We start from the raw sequence: 18,810 nt of genomic DNA on the forward strand, positions 1-18,810 counted from the left end.
CCCAACCTGGACCCAATATTGGAGGTACCCCGCGACAGTAGAAACAAGACACTTGATAGCTAACCTTGATTGGGTGACCACAGAGCATACGTGTACCAGATAGCTGTTATACAAAACAAAGGCAAAGCCCCGGCAGTGTGGGAATGTTTTGAACTTTTACTTAAATTCATGGACACCGGGCTTGGAAGCCGAGAGGAGCCAACTAACAAAAGTATGACTGTGGCTGTGATTGTTTCATCATTTCTTTAACGCCATGTGTAAACCTCTCCATGTCGCGTCCCAGCCATACCCCAGACCTGGATTCCTGACCACAGCACACCGAGCATAACACCAATAAGCGAGTCATCTATTTGAGCTTCTTCTTGGGGCGGAGCTGGTTGGTGTGACCGCACTTCTTCTTGCGGCAGTTGGTGGCACGGGGAGGAAGACGAGCCTGTACAGAGTTCGTGTTAGTTTGATTTTCTGATGGCAGTCGCAATATGCCACGATGGTCTCGGTTCATTGAACATTTCACAACTTGATCGGCATATCTGAGGGAGTAGACGTACGTAGCACTTGCGGCAGATGGACTTCTCGCAGTTGTACTTGGAGGCAAGGGCCTTCAGGGAGGGCTCAATGATACCACCACGCAGGCGCAGGACGAGGTGAAGGGTGGACTCCTGTAGTTGGTGCCATGTCAGTCACTATTCCACTGAAGGTACTCGCGATCAGAGTAAGAGCCCGGGCTTGATCCTCCTCTTCCACGTCGCAGGTGATGTCGTAAAAGTCGGCGCATGTCGAAACCTCATTCCATCTTGAAAACAAATCATATGCCTCAAGCCCGGTCCCACCATGGTCGAGTATCGGATCCAAAGTCTCGTACCTTCTGGATGTTGTAGTCGCTCAGAGTGCGGCCATCCTCAAGCTGCTTGCCGGCGAAGATCAGACGCTGCTGGTCCGGGGGAATGCCCTCCTTGTCCTGGATCTTGGTCTTGACGTTGTCGATGGTGTCGCTCGACTCGACGTCGAGGGTAATGGTCTTACCCGTCAGGGTCTTGACGAAACTGTTGAGCCGTATTAGTCCATGTTCATTAATTCCTCCAAGTGCGTGTAGGGAACGGTCGAAGGGCGGTTCGCGGGCAACGAAGTGATCGGACATTAGGGTAAACATACATCTGCACTGAAAGCGCGGGAAGAAGAATGTGTTAGCTCGTCATGATCACACGGGTCTCGGGAATGCGTTGGCACGGTTTGTAGGGCACGTACTCGTTGCGAGTTTTCGTTGGTGTCGGCAGTCGGTCGCTGAGTTCGAGGCGGAGGAGGCGATGCACATTTGAGGATTTCTCGCTTAGCAAAGGTGGACCGACGGGGAGTGCCCTAAGCCCTAGTCCTCTTTCCGCTTCCGTGTCTGTCACGTGACATGCCCCGGCTTCCATTTTTGGGTCGACGTCATTCCGGACTATACACTAGTCTTGCGAAAAACAGAACATTGTTCAGCGTAGATTTCGGTCATTTCTACCTCCTTGAGCAATTCATCGATAATCGCACTTATGCAACTTTATAGGGGGAAAAGGCTGCTGCATTCTTGTTGAGTTTGTAATTTGAATCGATTAATTGCTCAAAATCAATACCTAACGCCCATACGAATGAAAACCGTGCTCAAAGTAACCCTGCGCCTGAACTATGCACTCCCTTTCATCTCAGGTTCAAACTTCTCGTCATCCGTCTCATCCATCTCGATGCCATCGCCGTCATCAACTTCTGCCATGCCCCACTTAGTCATATATGCCTCGCGGCGCTCGTCTTCCAGCCATTTGGCAATTCTCCATTCAGTCACAGAAACGGCTCGCACAAGGGTAAGCAACGATATGGATGCCAAATCCGCTGCAATTTCATAAAATTTGCGCGCTGTCTCAGGAAGTTGCGACTCCCATCTATACCGACGGTACCATGATCCTGGCCGCATTCGGTCTGCCTCTTCGCTTGGATTGACAGGTGCGGGTTTAAGTGCAACCATGACGGATTTGAGGACCCGCTCGAGAGCCTCATTGGGGTCGCAAGACTCGCTCTCTGGTTGCTTCTGAAGTTCCGATCGACTGGGTGAGAACAGGTCGGCAACGGGGTGCTTTGATCTGGAGTTGTCTAACCAGCTACTCTCGTACCAGTCCATATACTGGTCCAGCTGATCGGGCTCCATTTGAAAGATGTCGTGGTCGTTGATTCGAATCAGCGTCTCTTTGTCGAGTTTGTCGTCTTGAGCCATGGAGAGGTGCTCGAACCATTTCTGGTTGTATGCCCACCTGGACCAATCCATGATCTGGGTGGCAGGCTCTCTATGTGAAGCCGCATACCGTTTCAGGTCATCGAAGGGGAAAATAAGCTTTGTAGAGATTACAAGAAGTACCACCAGCTGCACTTCTGGTAGCTGAAGGGAGTTCCTTCGTTTTTGACTTTCAAGCACGCTCGGATAGGTGAAATTGAAGTCAATGAGCTGTTGTAGCGTCTTGACTGTGTCGTAAACATCGACTAGATATTGTCAGTATTATCACTGTACAGGATGTATAGGTGAGATAGGCATACTTGGAATGGCCAACCGCTTGATGTGTCGATAAAGAATCAGAGGCGAGTTTATTGGTGGAAGCGCAATTTCAAAGCGGCGTTGGTAGTATATCACCAAGTCTCTACACCCAGTATGGATTTGTTCCGCTTTTGGGAGATGCTTTACCTAGGTCAGCAAATGTTTGACTTCGTCAAGCTACGCAGAGTGAATCACTTACAACCAGGTCGATAAGTGAGATTAGCTCGGGAGGGAGTCTATCTCGCATGTCTCGGGGTACACATCGGACCGCTCTGATATAGGGAATATCTTGACGTAGAATTAGGCTGCAAATGATGCACTTCCGTTAGAACATCACTCATAGAGCAAGAAGCCACATGATCCAGGACGCCAAATAGAAACTCTGTGAATGGTACATACTGATAAAAGTCACTAACACAGATAGGAAGTCGCATTAACAGGGCTGCCAGGTAGCAGAGACCGACTGTATCGAGCATGCGAGGCCATTGAAGATATTGACCTCCTGCCTTGAAACCTAGATCCTCGGAATCGTCGGTGTCAGCGGCCTGAGAGCTGAAGACTTCGCGTTCGCTCTCATCATCTTCGTCATCTGCAGATGCATTTATTCGTAGGGTAAACCCCTGAAGCTTTAAAGCCCAGAGATCTCGGACAACAGCCTGAATGGTGTTAATTCCGCGAATTGTTCTAAGTTTGAAATCAAAGCTTGCGGGAGGCTCACCTCGAATTCCTCAGGGAATCCATGATCATTCACCAAGGCATCGCATTGCTTCCATAGTATCAACTGATACGCCTGTAGGTATAAAGTAGCAGCTTGTCGACCACGATAGGCTATTTCTCACGTTAGTGTTGAATAATGTCAAACGGATCCGACATACTCCTCCGAGACCTCTCCTCCCTTTCCTTCTTTACTCGATGCCTTTGACCCTGAGTACCGAAATCGTCCGGGTCCTCTTCAATTTGCCGACCCTGTATACTGTCTCAGCCATCGATTTCAACAACTAGCAGGGTTCCCCGCTTTGTGACTAGTCATGGTGCGGGGATGGGGTATTCAGAGGGCAGAAAGAGACATGCATACCTCCTGCAAGTGACCGCGCCGACAAAACCAGAGGCCATTGTCGAGATAATAACGTCTCTCGCGGCATCCCTCCTGGCCGCAGACCCCACGGGTGACATAGTCCATGCCGAGCCAATATGAGCATGCTGTTATGGCAGGAATGTTGGCCCGTCAGTAAATGTTGCGATCCGGAACATATTTTTTCTGCCCAGCGACCGCCGATGCTCCCTTAACACATGTGCCCGGGCCTTCAACGGGAAGTTTTAGAGAAAAAATTCCTGAAGACCATGAGGAATTTGCATCGTGTGATGTGAATGTTTTTCTTGACTTTGAAGATTTTGCGTTTTTCGTGATCACTTCCAAGTTATTTAGGGAGCACTTCAGCGCTGGAGAGTAAACTTTTTGGAGGCCATAAAATATGAAACTAAGCTCTAGAATTCGGTATTGAAAGTGACTGGGACATAGTTACAGAGGGACACCACATTTGAAAATTATAGAGAAGACGAAAATGATAATAAGCAAGGTTTACGTATTTATTCGTTCGTCACACTATCATGAGATGCTGGGACTCAGAACTGGTCTTCGGCCAACATGTATAATGTCAACCAAAGCAATCCTTCTGGTCGGTACAGCCTACATCCAAGGCTAGATGATGGACAGATCGTTGGAAACAAAGTAGACGAAGTCGGGAAGCAAAGTAGACGAAGTCGTCAGTTGCCAAGGATTCACATCCTCCATGGAACCATTGAAGATGAATTTTTTGGGGGACAGAAGCCCCATTTGGAACATAAAGGTTGACATTACATGTTGGAGACCCGAGGGATTGCATTTATTTGCCCTGGGGAGCCTCCTTGGCGTCAACGGCAGCCTCCTCACCCATGGCGGTCTGGATGATGACGTCTAGAATTGGATGATTAGAATTTACCAAGTCGGGGAAAATCGCCGATTGTACTTACTGGTGTCCTTCTCCTCCTCCTTGAAGAGCTTGGTGATACGCTGGCCAATCTCGTTGTCGGGAAGCTTGACATCATCCTTGGTGTCACCGTCCTCCTTCATCAGGGAAAGGTAACCATCATCGGTAATGTCGAGCTGGAAAACGAATGTCCTTAGTACACGCTTGTGGGAAAAAGCGCAGAGGGTTTCGAGGAACTCACCAGCTGGTACTCAGTACGGCGAACAACGGGGACGTCCATGTTGTGGGTGGAGGGGGACAGATCCTCGAGCTTCTTGCCAGTGAAGATATCGATGGCGGTGATGTTAACCTTGGCGTGACCGTGCTTGCCAGTCTTGGAGGTGGACATGGCGACAATCTTGCAGGGGCGACCCTTGATAACGACGTGACCACCCTGGCGCAGAGCAGAACACTGAGTGGGGTAGGTGGTCGAGGCGCCGGCATCGGCAGAGTCGAACTCGAAGTCCTATTTTAAAGTTAGTTGGTGGCCGAACAGTGGGCGAGAGGGGTTGCGTGGTGTAAAAGAGGGGAGTCGCAAAAGATGCGGGGCTCAGAGAGCCCAAGGAGTCAAATGGGTCAAGAAGAAGGGTGTAGAACAAGAGGGTAATAGGGAAAGGCAGCATACCCGGTCGTCAGCCATTGTGATGGTAGTTTGGAGGGTGAGGTAATTTGTTTAAGGGAGTCAAAGTCGAGATGGAGGAAGGAAAGAGAAGTTTTCTCGCCAGAAAAAGCATTTGTGGTGGGGGGGTTTGGTCGCTACGTCCGATTTGGGTTTAGTGTCTCCGGGGCCGCTTTGGCTTCCAAGTCTCGATTGTATTGTACGTGTATTCTACGCGATCCCCCGGCTTTCCGTTCCTTTTGCTACTTTCTTGCGAACAATGTGGCGTGATCGCGTGTCAGGCCAATCGACTCCTTCGGGTGCTCCTAGAAATCCTTCGTTACCTCGACGATCCTCCTCTCAGCCCTCCCGCGACCCCTACAACCGCCCTAGAGCCGCCTCCAGAAACTCGTCCACTTCTCTGTTGTTAACTCCTAGCGACTCGACGACATCTCTTCCGGGAACGGGAAGACCTTCCAATGGCGTAGGACTAAGCAAACAAGTGCGCAGCGATTGCGCCCGGCTGTTGTACCTGACCCGTTAGAGGTATTGAACGGGATCATTGGCAAGGAGAAACAGGAAAAGGACATTCCACAATTGTCAACCCTGCTGGAAAGACCAGCAGAGCTGGTTGAGGCCATCAATTTTGAGGGACTGAGCCTGGAGGAGTTTGCGGTCTCAGCCGATCCGATACCGACTCGAGAGGCCCCGGGCAACGAGATCAACGCCCAGACGGTCCAGCAGTTCGAACAGGAGCGAGACAAGTTTGAGGAGCTGCACACGTCTATTGCCGGCTGTGACGATGTGTCCAAGTCAGTGGAGCTGTATTTGAATGACTTCCAGACCGAGCTGGGGGCGGTGTCGGCGGAGATTGAAACGTTGCAGACCCGCTCGACGCAATTAAATGCCATGTTGGAGAACAGGCGCAATGTGGAAAAGCTACTGGGCCCAGCTGTGGAGGAGATCAGTATCTCACCAAAGGCCGTGCGTACTATCGCCGAGGGGCCCATGGATGAGAGCTGGGTGCGCGCCCTAAACGAAATCGATGCTCGAACAATGAGCATCGAAGCCAAAGCAGCTTCATCTAATGGGTTCAAGGCCATTGAGGATGTGCGTCCACTGTTGATTGACTTAAAGGACAAGGTAAGCGACGGCTAAGAAACATGGCATTGGGCTGGGCTGCAATTAATCACGTAAACAGGCAATCGAACGCATACGTGATTACTTGGTGTTGCAGATTAGAGCAATGCGATCACCAAACATCAACTCGCAAATAATTCAGCAGCAGCGACTACTGAGGTTCAAAGACTTATACAGTTATCTATCAAAAGCTCACCCTAAACTTGCCGGAGAAATCTCCCAAGCATACATCAACACAATGCGCTGGTATTATAACTCCAACTTCACTCGTTATCTCCAAGCACTCGACAAGATCAAGATCTACCCAAGTGATCGAAATGAAGTCCTCGGAGGTGATCATTCGCAACGAACCGGTTGGCTTTCCCTGTTGACATTAATTTTTTAACACCCGCTAATGATCGACAGGAAACATTCTCCCTGGCAGCCGAGCTGGCTCTGCCGCACATGATCCGTTCTCATTGGGTCGACGCATTGATATTCTTCGAACTGGAAATCACCAGGCGTTACCCTCTTATCTGGCCGAGGAAGATAGCTCGTATCATGGAATCGAAGCGCCATTCCGAAACTTCAATGTCGCCCTCGTGGACAACATATCTGCTGAGTATTCTTTTATGACAGAATTTTTCTCTCCCCTGACATTCCACCAAATCTCGCGCAAGGCCGTAGAGATATTTGAACCAATCTTTGCACTGGGCCAAAATCTGACCAAGAAACTTATCGAGAATACTACGGATTCTTTGGGTGTTCTCATGTGTGTTCGCTTAAACCAAAGATCTGCATTCGAGCTTCAGCGGCGCAAGGTACCTGTCGCCGATTCATACGTGAATGGGATCAACATGCAGTTGTGGCCTCGCTTCCAGGTCATTATGGATCTACACTCAGAGTCACTAAAACGAGTTGGCTCCAATACCGGTCGCAGTGCGGTCTCAGCCTTATCAATCGCAGGCGGAGATGATTTGAAGAACTCCTCGGCACCGCATTTCCTCACGCAACGATTTGGTCAACTTATGCATGGTATTTTGGTCCTGAGTAGCGATGCCGGAGACGATGAGCCTGTGTCGAACAGTCTCGCCCGGTTAAGCACCGAGTTTGATGCTATGTTGGCCAAACTGAGTCGAAACGGCACGGATGCAAAGCGCAGAGAGCGATTCCTTTTCAACAATTATTCATTGATCTTAACCATCATTAGTGTATGTCTTCAAACGATCAAGGATACCCGGCGCAAATACCAATGCTAATTGGAAACAGGATACCCAAGGTAAACTGGCAGTTGAGCAGAGACAGGTCAGTTCTTCAACAATTGCATAAAAACGCTTCATACTAACCTGGGCTGCAGCATATGGACGAGATGCTTAAGAACTGTAGCAAGCGTTAACGATCGCATGGCATTTGCGGTCATGTACATTTCGTAAATTGGGCATCTATGGCATTCTCAAGCGTTCTGATCATGAGAAGGTAATACAAATTTATAATGAGTCATCGAATTCCATCATTGTAGTTGTAGTTGTTGTAGTTGCTTTATGGTTGATCTCGGACAAGCTCCGCCCGCATCAGCGGAGCCCGTCATCGCGCAATTGCGGGGCCTGCTTTATCTCTACAGCTTCAAATCGCTGCACACAATTCCCCTCTGGCATAATGCTCGCGCTCGCACATGAAACTCTGAAGGGAGCACCAGCTCTGCGCCGCTGCTTTTCCTCCACACCGGCTTCGCGAGCCGACTTTACCCATGCGGTGAGTGCTCCCTTGGGTTGCTCCGGCTCCGTGGATAAAACCTTGAGCTGCAAAGCAACACCAGAGAGTCCCCATTGACGCAGAACAGGTCATCGGCGCAGGCGTCGTTGGACTAGCAGTCGCACGACAGCTTGCTGCACGCGAGGGTACCTCGACGATCCTCTTTGAACGGCACGATGCCCCCGGCACCGAGACTAGCAGCCGCAACTCCGAGGTAAGAATTCGCGGGAAATCGGTCTGGCACGGATTTCTTGAACGGCAATCGAGATTGAGTACCCAGGATAGCACAACTGATTGAAAGACAGGTCATTCACGCAGGTCTCTATTACCCAGCCGATTCGCTCAAAACGCAGCTCTGCATCCGCGGCCGGAACATGCTCTACGACCTTTGCGCCAAACACAACATCCCCCACCGCAACACCAAGAAATGGATTGTTGCCCAGACACCGGATCAATGGGAAGCCTGCCTCAAAGTGCATAGACATGCACAGGGACTGGGTGACGCCCCAACCCGGCTAGTCGGCAGCGACGAAGCAGCCCGTCGTGAACCTGATGTGAAAGCCGATGCCGGCATCGTGGAGAGCGAGACAACCGGAATCATCGATAGTCACTCGCTGATGACCTATTTACATGGTGACTTTGAGAACCGCGGCGGCGACACTGTGTTCAAGACCCGCGTGACGAATGTTGAGGCTGTCAATGGCGAATTCAAGATCACCGCCGTCTCCGACGAGGACGGTTCCGAGACAACTATCACCACCGAAACGCTTGTCAATAGTGCTGGACACGGAGCCTGTGCTATCAATAACCTGATCCTCCCACCCGAGCGTCATCGCGTGCCGTACTATGCCAAGGGCACGTATTTCTCCTATGGCGCCTCGCGGCCTCGTACGTCCGTGCTTGTCTACCCCGCCACATTACCCGGCCACGGTGGATTAGGAACGCATTTGACGCTCGATATGGGTGGGCGTATTCGCTTTGGGCCTGATGTGGAGTGGGTTGACGATCCGACGGATCTGAAGCCCAGCCCTGCACGGCTGGAGCAGGCTATCCCAGAAATTCTGGCATACATGCCAGGCGTGGATCCCTCGGCCATTGCGTTGGATTATTGTGGAATCCGGCCCAAGTTGAGCCCGGGTGCGGGTGTCAATGTTGGGAAGACGTTCCAGGACTTTGTGATTCAGGAAGAGGAAGGCTTCCCTGGATTTGTTAATCTGTTGGGCATTGAAAGTCCTGGGCTTACGAGCTCGCTGGCTATTGGAGAAATGGTTGATGGCATACTTTACAAATAAGTCATTGTGTCCTTGCATAGCAGAGTGTGAATATTTTGTACTATACCCGTTGTACATAGATGGCATTGAAAAAAGTGAAGCAAAATATGAAAGCGCATTGACGAGTGCTACGGACGAAGTTCGACGATAGAGATAAAATTCTCAAGTCCAAAAGTCTGTTGATAACTCTGATCTCCTCACTCCCAAGGTCATCCTCTTCATAAGCACCTACGACAAGCATCCCACAGAACCTGGATAAGAAAGCACTCTTTTATGGTGAATCATGCGTCGTTAAGGTCATATTCATGAGATTCTAGTCCGCTTGAGATAATTGCAGCCCGATTCCAACAAACCATGATAATAATGATACACGAGAACACGAATCTAAGACTAGAGCCATCGTCATAGTCCAAAACAGGGGTAGATTTACTCCACGTCCATCAGCACATCACTCATGATGTGCAGCACGTATGAAAACTTCTTGACGCTCCACTTTCCAGAATCCTTGAGCAGATTAGCGTAGTCCAGCAGGATCCGCCTGGCGGACTGGTATCCGCCCTGGAAAGGTACACCGCGCAGGTAAATCGTGGCGCCATTGCGAATGAAGTTCGAGGCCGGGTCATCAGTTGGGGAAAATGATTGGCTGCCTCTTGGCTCCATGAAGCTCGTGAAACCTTCAGTGCCAACCTGCTGCCAATCGATCTCATCCAAGAGTTCGATCGAGCCGACACTGGAAGGCGTGCCGGCCGAGTTGGGTACCATGAAGGTGTAAAGACCCAGAACCAGGGCCGCGGAGAAGAGGGAGAAAACGGAGTGGAAGGTGGGATGGTCAGAAGCTTTGCGATTGGTCATCGCTTTATAGATGTGCGCTGCATGAAGACAGGCACGTCGAGCTGCCGGGGTTGGGACCATTCTGTGATGTCGTCGAGCGCTTTCCGAGCAGGAGCTGGACCAGCGCGGCCTGCTGCGAAGTCGAAGATCTGGATGTCGGCTGTAAGCATCATACACATGTGGTGCCACATGATGAGAGCATTAGGGTTAAGCCGGTCCATCGTTTCACCATAGCTGGATATGATCTGCGATTGGAGTGATGGAAGGCATCTCGCGCGACCATCCATTGCGTAGGTATGACAGGGTGCGAAGGGATACCCTGCACGATTTGAAAGGAGGCGGTGGTAGGCCTCTGACTGGCGGAGTTGAACCATCGCCAGTACTGCTTGGATGCAGAATTCATCCATGGGCCCATCAAGTGCCGGGATGTTGATGTTCTCAGACGGTGCCAGCACCGTTGGTATCAAGATCCGCTTGCCGCTACGAATAAGCTGCGTCCATCGCATCGATGAGTGGGCGCGAAAGAGGGCTTCGCTGCAGGGCATAATGATTTGGACGGACTCTGGGACAATGACCGGACTCGTTGAAAGAAGCGAGGAATACCAGGAGTCCACGAGGAGGAGGCCGATGATCACTCGTTTTGCGGATTCCACTTTGCTCCATGCCTTCCATCTCATGTCGATGTCGGGCACTGCCTCGAATAGACTCATGTCGAGTATTTGGCCCTCGGTCGCTGCAAATAGCCCATGTCGTTGAGTGATCTATGAAGAAAATCAATATGGGAATCGTGATTATAAAGTATCGATGAAGTTTGACTCACAGACATGAGGTTGACGTATAGCATCTGACATTGTTCCAGATGGGCTTTCTCCTGCCATGAAATTAGCATCAGGTATTGCAAGTGCAGATCCAAGAATACAAACCTCTGTCAGAACCGCTAGATTTAGAAACAAGAAAGCTGTTGCAAAGATTGACATGGCACTCGCTGGGGATTCCACCCCCATAGTGCACCTTGCCAGATCAGCGGTTATCTTTTCTAGGACGAACTGGATCTTGTTAATTACTTGACTAAGGCATGGTACCTCGTCGAACGACTCACTGTAAAATTCCTTGACACGAAGCTGGCAGTGCCTTTAGTGCCCAGCAACATCATCCCAATAAGAGACATTACGTAGAGTAGTGGTAGGCGGGTCTTCTTGGCAGAGAAGGTCGGGAGGTGGACGAATGGAACGAGAGGATGGAAAGTGCGAAAGTAAAGATCCAACGCCATATCTAAGATCTCTGCCGGAGGAAAGCCTGGGAAAGGTGTGGAAGCTGAGCCAGTGGGAGTAGGAGACGCAACGCCGTTTCTCGGCGACTGCATCTGCGAATATGCGTATGTCTGACCAAACGCAGCTTGAAGCCGTCGTCTGCAGTCCTCGTCCACACCACACCGTGACCCCTGAAGCTGACCGCTGTCGGGTGAGGTTTTAAGGGGATAAAGGGAGAAGATATTGTCAACGTCCGCGTGGACAATGTCACGCCACAGGCTATTCATGAGACGACCCGTGTGATTTGGCGGAGCAAGCCAGAACCGCTGGACCTTGGTGAAACGCTCAATGGGAATGTTGTCACCACCAGAGTTCCCATCGACGGAATGGCGTTTTGGCTGATCTGGTGCAACCACCACATTACTCTCGCTCATCAAAGGGAAATGAGTGTCACGCAACATATCGAGCGAGCCATGATTGGATCCGGTGTCCGTGCGAGGCTCGAGCCATAATTGTAGCATATCATTTGGAACACTTTCAAATCCCATGCCATTCCGTTGAGTGTGATCGATGGGAGTTGGTTCATTCCAGCTGAAATACTGTTGTTGATCGTCCATAAGCATCGAATTGATGTCCGGTTCTATTCGACCATGGTGCGCTGAGATATCCGCAAGGAAGTCTAGACTCGAAAGGGGAATCCCGGTAGCTGAGAGCGTCATTTCGCGCGGTGTTTGAAGATTGGAGATTTGCTGCGGATCCGTGCCGATGCTGGGCAGAAAAGGTGTCCCATTTTCAGGCCCGCCCAGCATTGGTGATGCGCCGATTATCGCGGAGGGGCGGCGAGTTTGCGCTTTCTCTGCCGTCGAAGCTTTCGCCACCCCTGCAGTTGTCGCGGCTTGATTGTGGCCTTTGGCGTGCCGACTCAGAACATCACTGCGGTTGAATTAGTTTTTTCTGCGATAGCGCGATAGCAAGCTCCACCGTCTGCGCCTGCGCGTTTCCGCGCGTCTTCAATGATCTTACCTCCTCGAAAAGCTTTTGTGACACACATTGCATTCGTAGGGGCGCTCTTTGGTGTCTACCTGCAGATCAGCATCCAAACATGGACTTCATCGGGACGCGGATGACTGACGAGACCGTTCATGACGCTTGAAATGCTCCGTCTTCTTGAACCGGCGGTCACAGATGGTGCACTTTCGAAGGACCATGACGAAGCGCACGGAAAATCATTACAGAACATGGGTCATGATTTTAGATGGTTCGAAAAGAGAAGCTTCGACAGAGGTGGAGGAGGGGGTCCCCGAAGATCGGGTTAGTCAGCTCCGGGGTTAAGCCGATTGTTTCGCGACGCCGCATTTCTGGACTTGGAAAACTACTTTGGCTCGATTCTACCGAATATATGCCATCCGATGAAGCTAGCTCGGAGTTAGTTCCAAGTGTCTCTACGAGTCATGGACGAGGGAGGGGGAACGGGCTGACGACCAGCATGCCGCCTAGACCCCTAGCGCAAGCCACTGGACAATCCCCATGGGGAGAGCAGGAAGCCGTCCCCGAGCCCTAAGTGGCTCAGCTCCAGTGGCTCCGCAGATCAGCACGACTCAATTGCGAATATGTTTACGAGGTCGGCTCTAAATGAGCTCAAGGGAGCTACGATTCAGCGAAGAGAAAGAAGTAATTGTGAAGGAGAGTCAACATGGGCTGATTCAGCCGGGTTGCCGGGCCTCTCATTGGTCACGCCTTTCATATCGACAATGATGGCATCCATCACTGACGAACAAACTTCCAGATTTTCTCTAGATATAATATACATGCTTCTCACCGACGAACAAGCTCTGCCAGACGATCGTCATCGTAGAAGGTCTCTAGCCTCTCCCTGCGAGCCTCGTTGTCCGCCTTGACTTGCTTGAGAATCCCCTGGATATTGGGATATGCGGAAAATTTGTCCTGCAACGATCAGCGTCGAGCCAATGTTAATGTAATGTAACGGGAACCTACCGGCAGTGCGTCCCACACCTTAGGGTCCGTGCCTTGGTCTTTGAATGTCCCGCAGCCGGAGCGGGCATATTCCGTAAACAAGAACGTTCGGCTGCTCTCAATCATGATAGTCATTTGATCTTTGGTGGTCAGCAACAATATCAATTTGCAGTTTGAGATCATCGACTAACCTTCGAGGATCTTGCGAGGCTCGTTCACCTGGTTCCGCATCTCCCATACATAGGCGTCGCTGAAGTTGCCATGCGGGGTGTGGCTAATCTCCACGCTACCTCCTCCGGGCAGAAAATCGTCAGAGCGACCAAGTCCATTTCCATACAAACTGGCGAGGAACTCTGTGGCTGAGTTACGATGGAAGTAAGGCAAACGGAAGGTGTTGGATGCGACATCCCACCGCGGTCCAAACCACAGGAAATCAGCCAATGGCGTGACCGGGTCTCGAGAGGCAGCTGTCAGAACACAATTGACCGAAGGGTCGGTATGGTCGATCGACGTGGCATTTTGCGACGAGAACTTGGTCAAGTCATACTGATAAGCCGGTCAGTATCCATCGTCTCTCGATGCAGCGCAGAGTGTGAAAGACTCACCTTATAGGGAACAACATTACCATGCCAGGCGACCAAGTCGAATGGGGTATGGTCCTGCTCAATGGCATTGTACAAGCCGTTTGCCTTGTTCACAATGGACCAGTCCTCATGAAGGTTTTCGTCGATGTAAGCAACGGGATGCAAGAAGTCTCTCGGGTTGGCCAGTCCGTGGCCTCCAAGGGGGCCTAAGTCGGGCAATTCCCAGCGAGATCCCCAAATTTCAGTGATATAGCCACGGGCAACATTGTGACCAGGACCAAGGCGAACAGCAAAACGGATGCCGCGAGGAATGACACAAACCTCACCCGGTTGCAGGAACAACTTGCCCAGCTCGGTCTGGATATCCAAATTTCCCAGCTGAGCGACGATCAGGAAGTCACCGTCAGTGTTGCAGAATGCCCGGTGATCCATGTCCGTGTTGATCATGAACACGTAGAGGGCAATTCCTTCGCGCAGATTAGGGTCTCCACTTCCGCCAAGTGTGTGCAGTCCGTCGACAAAGTCAATCTTCTCATCTTCCTTGGGCAAGGGAAATGGTGCCCATTCGCCCTGTTCTGCTAGCGTCGCAACTTTAGGGTTGAGCGTCAAGAAGCAGTTTTCGATATCTGCTTTGTTTGGGATATTTGCCTTGTAGCCATCTTCAAATTGTCAATACAAAGTCTTCTCTATGTCCTGTTTCTAGCTGAGCTGAAACTTACTGTGAGCGGCAGCTGGTCGTACCCGATACATATAAGTGCTGAAGTTGGCGTGACGTGGGGCTGCAAAGGCAGAATAAGTGATACCCTCCGTGTAAAGGCCAAACCGCGCTTCTTGGGGATTGTTTTGACCCGCGGGCAAAGTGCCGGGAATGACTTCGGATTGGTGTCGGTTACCAAAGCCGGCTTGATATTCGTAGGGATCGTTGTCTCTTGTCGGTTTGCGAGTCATGGTATCCGTATAGTGGAAGACCGTCTGTAGGTCCTTCACCGGCTTTCTTTCCTGCATTGGTGGAGCAGACATTTTTTCGTGACTGGTGAGTCGCGCCGAGAGTGTCTTTTGGAAATATGGTCAAAAGTATAAGAAAATAAGAAGAATGTCGCTGCAGAAAGTTTCTTTAAACCTCGGTCATCAGTCCCATCAAGACCCATATGGAGCTCAGGTGAAGAGTCCTCCACATAGGGCTGGACCCACATTGACCTCACTCCTCGAGATCTCGGGTTCTGTGGATCAGGACCGAAACACGGCTTCTTGCGGGGCCGTTTGAATGTGGAGCAACTTAACACCGCCCGATCAATCAATGTGCAATGCTGGGAGGCCATGGTTAGGTAGACTGTATCGGCTTAGCCAGGTGGGTTGAACTAGTATATGCTGGTTTGATCGGCTGAAAATGGCGAGTGAGTGACTATTAATGATGCTATGTACAATGTAGTAGCTTGGGATGAGTCTATGCTCAGCTCATATGCACAATAGCTCTAATTGATCGCTAGCACATCGTCCACCATTCGCGACGAAGCACCTAGGTAATTGACCGGGTCACACAGCTGGGCCAGTCTCTCTTGGCTCATCTTTGATGTAACCTCTTCCTTCTCCATGAGACATTCAAGTAAAGTCCGTTTCCTTTCAATACTCTCTTTGCAAGCCTCGTAAACAATATCATGAGCTCTTTGACGGCCCACATGTGGCGCCATGCCCATCATCACTGCCTCTCCTACAATCAGGCCCTTGGTTGAATGAAGGTTCTCCAGCATCTGGCCAGTGTTGACAGAGAGACCCGAGAGCGCGAAATGAGTCTGTGAAAGTGCCCCAACCGCAATGACGAAACTTTCTGGGACGGCAACCCACTCCAAGTGCCATGGACCAGAGGCACGCTCAAAGTCAGCCACCATCCCATCGAGGACAAGGCCCGCATTGGACCGAAGAATTTTAGACGCGGCCAGAATGACCTCACTAGAGATCGGGTTGCGCTTCTGTGGCATAGTTGAAGAGGCACCGCGGTGAGGAACGAAGGGCTCTGAGACCTCGCTCAGCTCGTTGGATGACATGATCATCACATCCAAAGCCACCTTGCCCATTGAGCCACCCATGAGGGCCAGGAAATTCGCAATTTCTGCGACACCGTCTCGTGCAACATGCCATGTAATTGACGGGTCATTCAGGCCAAGTTCCTTTGCCAATGCCTTCCTTACTCGAAGACCATCATCACCAGAACCCAACGAAGCAAGTGAGCCTGCCGCGCCGCCGAATTGCACTAACAAAGTGCGTTCCCGGAGTTGCTCCAGGCGCTGCAAATGCCGTTGGAAACCAGAAAGCCACACAGCGCACTTATATCCAAAAGTCACCGGCAGGGCATGTTGCAAGTGAGTCCGTCCGGCCATCGGGGTATCCCTGTATTTCTCTGATAGTTCGCGCAAGGTCTTGATGACGTCCTTGAGAAGTCTTTCAACGATATCCAGGCCTTCCTTCATTTGAAGTACACTGGCAAGGTCCATAATGTCCTGAGTCGTGGCACCCCAATGCACATATTTACCAGCTTCCTCACCGCAAATGGCTGAAAGTTGACGAACCAGAGGCAAGATTGGGTAGCCGACAATTTCAGTCTCATGTCGCAGTCTTTCCAGATCGAGTTTGGATTCTTTGACTCTCTGTGTTACCAGGGCCCCAATCTCGGACGGAATCACATTGCAAAGTGACTGCGCTCTAGCCAGAGCAGCTTCCGCATCCACGCAACGCCGAATGTATGCTTCGTCGTCGAAAACCTAACACGGTTCAGCATCAAATCGACAATTGCAATGAGTGGTACGTACCTTTCGAATTTCTTCCGTGCCAAATAGCGTGCGGAAAATGCTGGAGTCGATAGCACTGACGGAGCCAATCGATCTCCGCCCGATGATGGTGACAGGCCTAGCTGTCGTCCGCGACAGAGGACGTACGGCACGTATGAACATCGACATTGCTCAGAAGTAAGAAGATATATACTTGAAAATTGAAAACAATTGAACGAGAGCAATTTGAAACAGTACTTTGACAATTACACAACTCATTGAAACAGCAGCCCCGTCTGGGGTGACTGGGGGCGATTGCTCTGCCGTGCGGACAAGCTCCAGCCCCACATAGAGCATGTGGGGCAATGGAAGCCATACGCAGACGGACTCAGAAACATGAGGATGTGTAGCTATACGAGGATTGTAGGTGGTTGCAAAGAGCTCTACTTGATATATGTCGACTGAGTATGATTAGATATCTCATCCTATGTACAATGCTGTAGATTTGATACTCCTCAAATGTGTATGTCAACACTCGCAAGTGTCTATTCTCGAATGAAAAGAGATGCAACTCCCATACCAGTGCTAAAATGAATGTTAATCAAGTATTGAGTCTGAAGGGTGAAAGGCCTCACCTAGCACACATGCTCACAATACCCATCTCCTTGTCCTGCCTCTGTAATTCAGCCAGCAGAGTCGCAACTTGCCTGGCTCCAGTGGCTCCAACGGGGTGACCCAGGGCAATAGCACCACCATTGGGATTGACTTTGTCCAGGTCAAGGCCTAACTCTCGGAGACAATAAATTGACTGGCTTGCAAATGCCTCATTCATCTCAACAATGTCAACGTCCTTGTTTTCAACACCCAGGTACTTGTACAAGTTTTGGATAGCAAAAATGGGCCCAATGCCCATCTCGTCCGGAGCACATCCAGCCACCTGAGTGCCCGCAAATCGGGCAATGGGTCTCAGACCATGAGCTTCAGCCCAGGACCGGCGAGCAAGGATGGTGCTTGACGCACCGTCAGAAATTTGAGACCTGTTGAGTAACAAGATGGGTTAGCAAGGCGCACTCGTAGACAGAACCGGCAGACTTACGAATTGCCAGCCGTACTGAATCCATTCTCGAGTACAGGCTTGAGAGTCGCCAACTTATCGACGGTAACGCCGTGGCGAATACCCTCGTCCCGCTCAACCACATGAAAGCTCTCCTCGTCAATTCCCTCGCTGATATGCCTCACTCGGACCGGTACGATCTCCGCAAGGAATCTGCCGGACTTCTGGGCCTCGCTTGCCCGCCTCTGGCTCTCCGCTGCAAACTCGTCCTGCTCATGGCGAGTGATACCATATCGCGAGGCAACATTTTCCGACGTCTGCAGCATAGGAAGAATACAGTCGCGTGCGTCCTTGACTTCCGAATCTTTCAGATCGGGAGAAACATCGACTGGGATTCCCCTGGTCGCATAATTTCGAGACATACTCTCGACTCCACCGCCGAGGCCAACATCGATCTGCCCAGCCAGAATCGAATGTGAAATATGGGTAATGGCCTGTAGACTACTCGAGCATTGTCGGTTCACTGTGTGGAAAGTCGTGGAGTTAGGAAAACCTGCTGCATTGAGCGCCATACGTCCAGTCTTTGCGAATCCCAGCTCGGCGAGGACATTGCCGATGAGAGCGTCGTTCACTTGGCCCGGCTCGATTTTAGCTCGTTGGATGGCAGCTTGCATAACCTTGAACTGTCAGAATACTTTCGACAAATACCCAACTGCACTCACCGGCATCAGAATCTCCTCTGGATAAGCATCTTTGAACCCTCCCTTGAACGCACGTGCGATGGGACTCCGCACTGCGGAAAGCACAACCACATCTTTCGGGCTCTTCTTCAATACTTCTCCTGCGGTCCTTCTCAACATCTTGTCGTGGACTGATTGTTTCTCCGCGAAGTGAAAAACCTAAAGTGTAAAGCACGTTCAATCTGCAGAATGTGGACGTGGCTCCTGTTGCATCATGGAGCTCCGATCCTGTTCCTCATGGTGGGGCGCTCCCACACCGTGACGATCGTTGTTATTTTGGTTTTGCGGGCGTACAAGGATGCGCTAATGGTG

At 50.9% G+C, this 18,810-nt stretch overlaps 9 protein-coding genes across 9 annotated transcripts; 2 read left to right on the forward strand and 7 right to left on the reverse strand.

Annotated features, from left to right (window-relative positions):
• Positions 1-1,198: 1,198 nt before the first annotated feature.
• Positions 1,199-1,415, reverse strand: N7477_003918 (uncharacterized protein; the record flags this gene model as incomplete). Its single annotated transcript, XM_056965581.1, has 2 exons — positions 1,199-1,208; positions 1,246-1,415. 2 exons carry the CDS (start codon positions 1,413-1,415, stop codon positions 1,199-1,201), a joined length of 180 nt encoding a protein of 59 aa, XP_056825534.1.
• A 245-nt stretch (positions 1,416-1,660) lies between these two features.
• N7477_003919 (TFIIB-type zinc finger domain-containing protein) lies at positions 1,661-3,737 on the reverse strand (the record flags this gene model as incomplete). The annotated part of the gene is made up of 7 exons (XM_056965582.1): positions 1,661-2,505; positions 2,560-2,698; positions 2,757-2,793; positions 2,957-3,213; positions 3,276-3,385; positions 3,433-3,523; positions 3,633-3,737. 7 exons carry the CDS (start codon positions 3,735-3,737, stop codon positions 1,661-1,663), a joined length of 1,584 nt encoding a protein of 527 aa, XP_056825535.1.
• A 465-nt stretch (positions 3,738-4,202) lies between these two features.
• Positions 4,203-7,676, forward strand: N7477_003920 (putative GARP complex subunit (Sac2); the record flags this gene model as incomplete). The annotated part of the gene is made up of 8 exons (XM_056965583.1): positions 4,203-4,237; positions 4,541-4,720; positions 4,780-4,984; positions 5,600-6,304; positions 6,363-6,654; positions 6,707-7,491; positions 7,550-7,585; positions 7,638-7,676. The coding sequence occupies 8 exons, from the start codon at positions 4,203-4,205 to the stop codon at positions 7,674-7,676; spliced, it is 2,277 nt and encodes a 758-aa protein (XP_056825536.1).
• Positions 7,677-7,936: 260 nt separating this feature from the next.
• On the forward strand, positions 7,937-9,324 carry N7477_003921 (NAD(P)/FAD-dependent oxidoreductase; the record flags this gene model as incomplete). The annotated part of the gene is made up of 3 exons (XM_056965584.1): positions 7,937-8,032; positions 8,088-8,246; positions 8,338-9,324. The coding sequence occupies 3 exons, from the start codon at positions 7,937-7,939 to the stop codon at positions 9,322-9,324; spliced, it is 1,242 nt and encodes a 413-aa protein (XP_056825537.1).
• Positions 9,325-9,729: 405 nt separating this feature from the next.
• On the reverse strand, positions 9,730-12,592 carry N7477_003922 (FTFMHR domain-containing protein; the record flags this gene model as incomplete). The annotated part of the gene is made up of 7 exons (XM_056965585.1): positions 9,730-10,196; positions 10,256-10,895; positions 10,955-11,005; positions 11,058-11,180; positions 11,234-12,317; positions 12,408-12,462; positions 12,517-12,592. 7 exons carry the CDS (start codon positions 12,590-12,592, stop codon positions 9,730-9,732), a joined length of 2,496 nt encoding a protein of 831 aa, XP_056825538.1.
• Positions 12,593-13,199: 607 nt separating this feature from the next.
• N7477_003923 (Homogentisate 1-2-dioxygenase) lies at positions 13,200-13,541 on the reverse strand (the record flags this gene model as incomplete). Its single annotated transcript, XM_056965586.1, has 2 exons — positions 13,200-13,298; positions 13,380-13,541. 2 exons carry the CDS (start codon positions 13,539-13,541, stop codon positions 13,200-13,202), a joined length of 261 nt encoding a protein of 86 aa, XP_056825539.1.
• Positions 13,542-13,544: 3 nt separating this feature from the next.
• N7477_003924 (uncharacterized protein) lies at positions 13,545-14,962 on the reverse strand (the record flags this gene model as incomplete). Its single annotated transcript, XM_056965587.1, has 3 exons — positions 13,545-13,904; positions 13,964-14,601; positions 14,662-14,962. The coding sequence occupies 3 exons, from the start codon at positions 14,960-14,962 to the stop codon at positions 13,545-13,547; spliced, it is 1,299 nt and encodes a 432-aa protein (XP_056825540.1).
• A 452-nt stretch (positions 14,963-15,414) lies between these two features.
• Positions 15,415-16,893, reverse strand: N7477_003925 (class-II fumarase/aspartase family protein; the record flags this gene model as incomplete). Its single annotated transcript, XM_056965588.1, has 2 exons — positions 15,415-16,698; positions 16,747-16,893. The coding sequence occupies 2 exons, from the start codon at positions 16,891-16,893 to the stop codon at positions 15,415-15,417; spliced, it is 1,431 nt and encodes a 476-aa protein (XP_056825541.1).
• Positions 16,894-17,249: 356 nt separating this feature from the next.
• Positions 17,250-18,618, reverse strand: N7477_003926 (thiolase family protein; the record flags this gene model as incomplete). The annotated part of the gene is made up of 4 exons (XM_056965589.1): positions 17,250-17,289; positions 17,340-17,741; positions 17,801-18,435; positions 18,481-18,618. 4 exons carry the CDS (start codon positions 18,616-18,618, stop codon positions 17,250-17,252), a joined length of 1,215 nt encoding a protein of 404 aa, XP_056825542.1.
• Positions 18,619-18,810: the final 192 nt, after the last annotated feature.

Source organism: Penicillium maclennaniae, assembly GCF_028827695.1.
Source record: "Penicillium maclennaniae strain IBT 15551 chromosome Unknown utg000003l:1.0-5670915.0:1.0-5674809.0, whole genome shotgun sequence".
Taxonomy (NCBI): Eukaryota; Fungi; Ascomycota; class Eurotiomycetes; order Eurotiales; family Aspergillaceae; genus Penicillium; species Penicillium maclennaniae.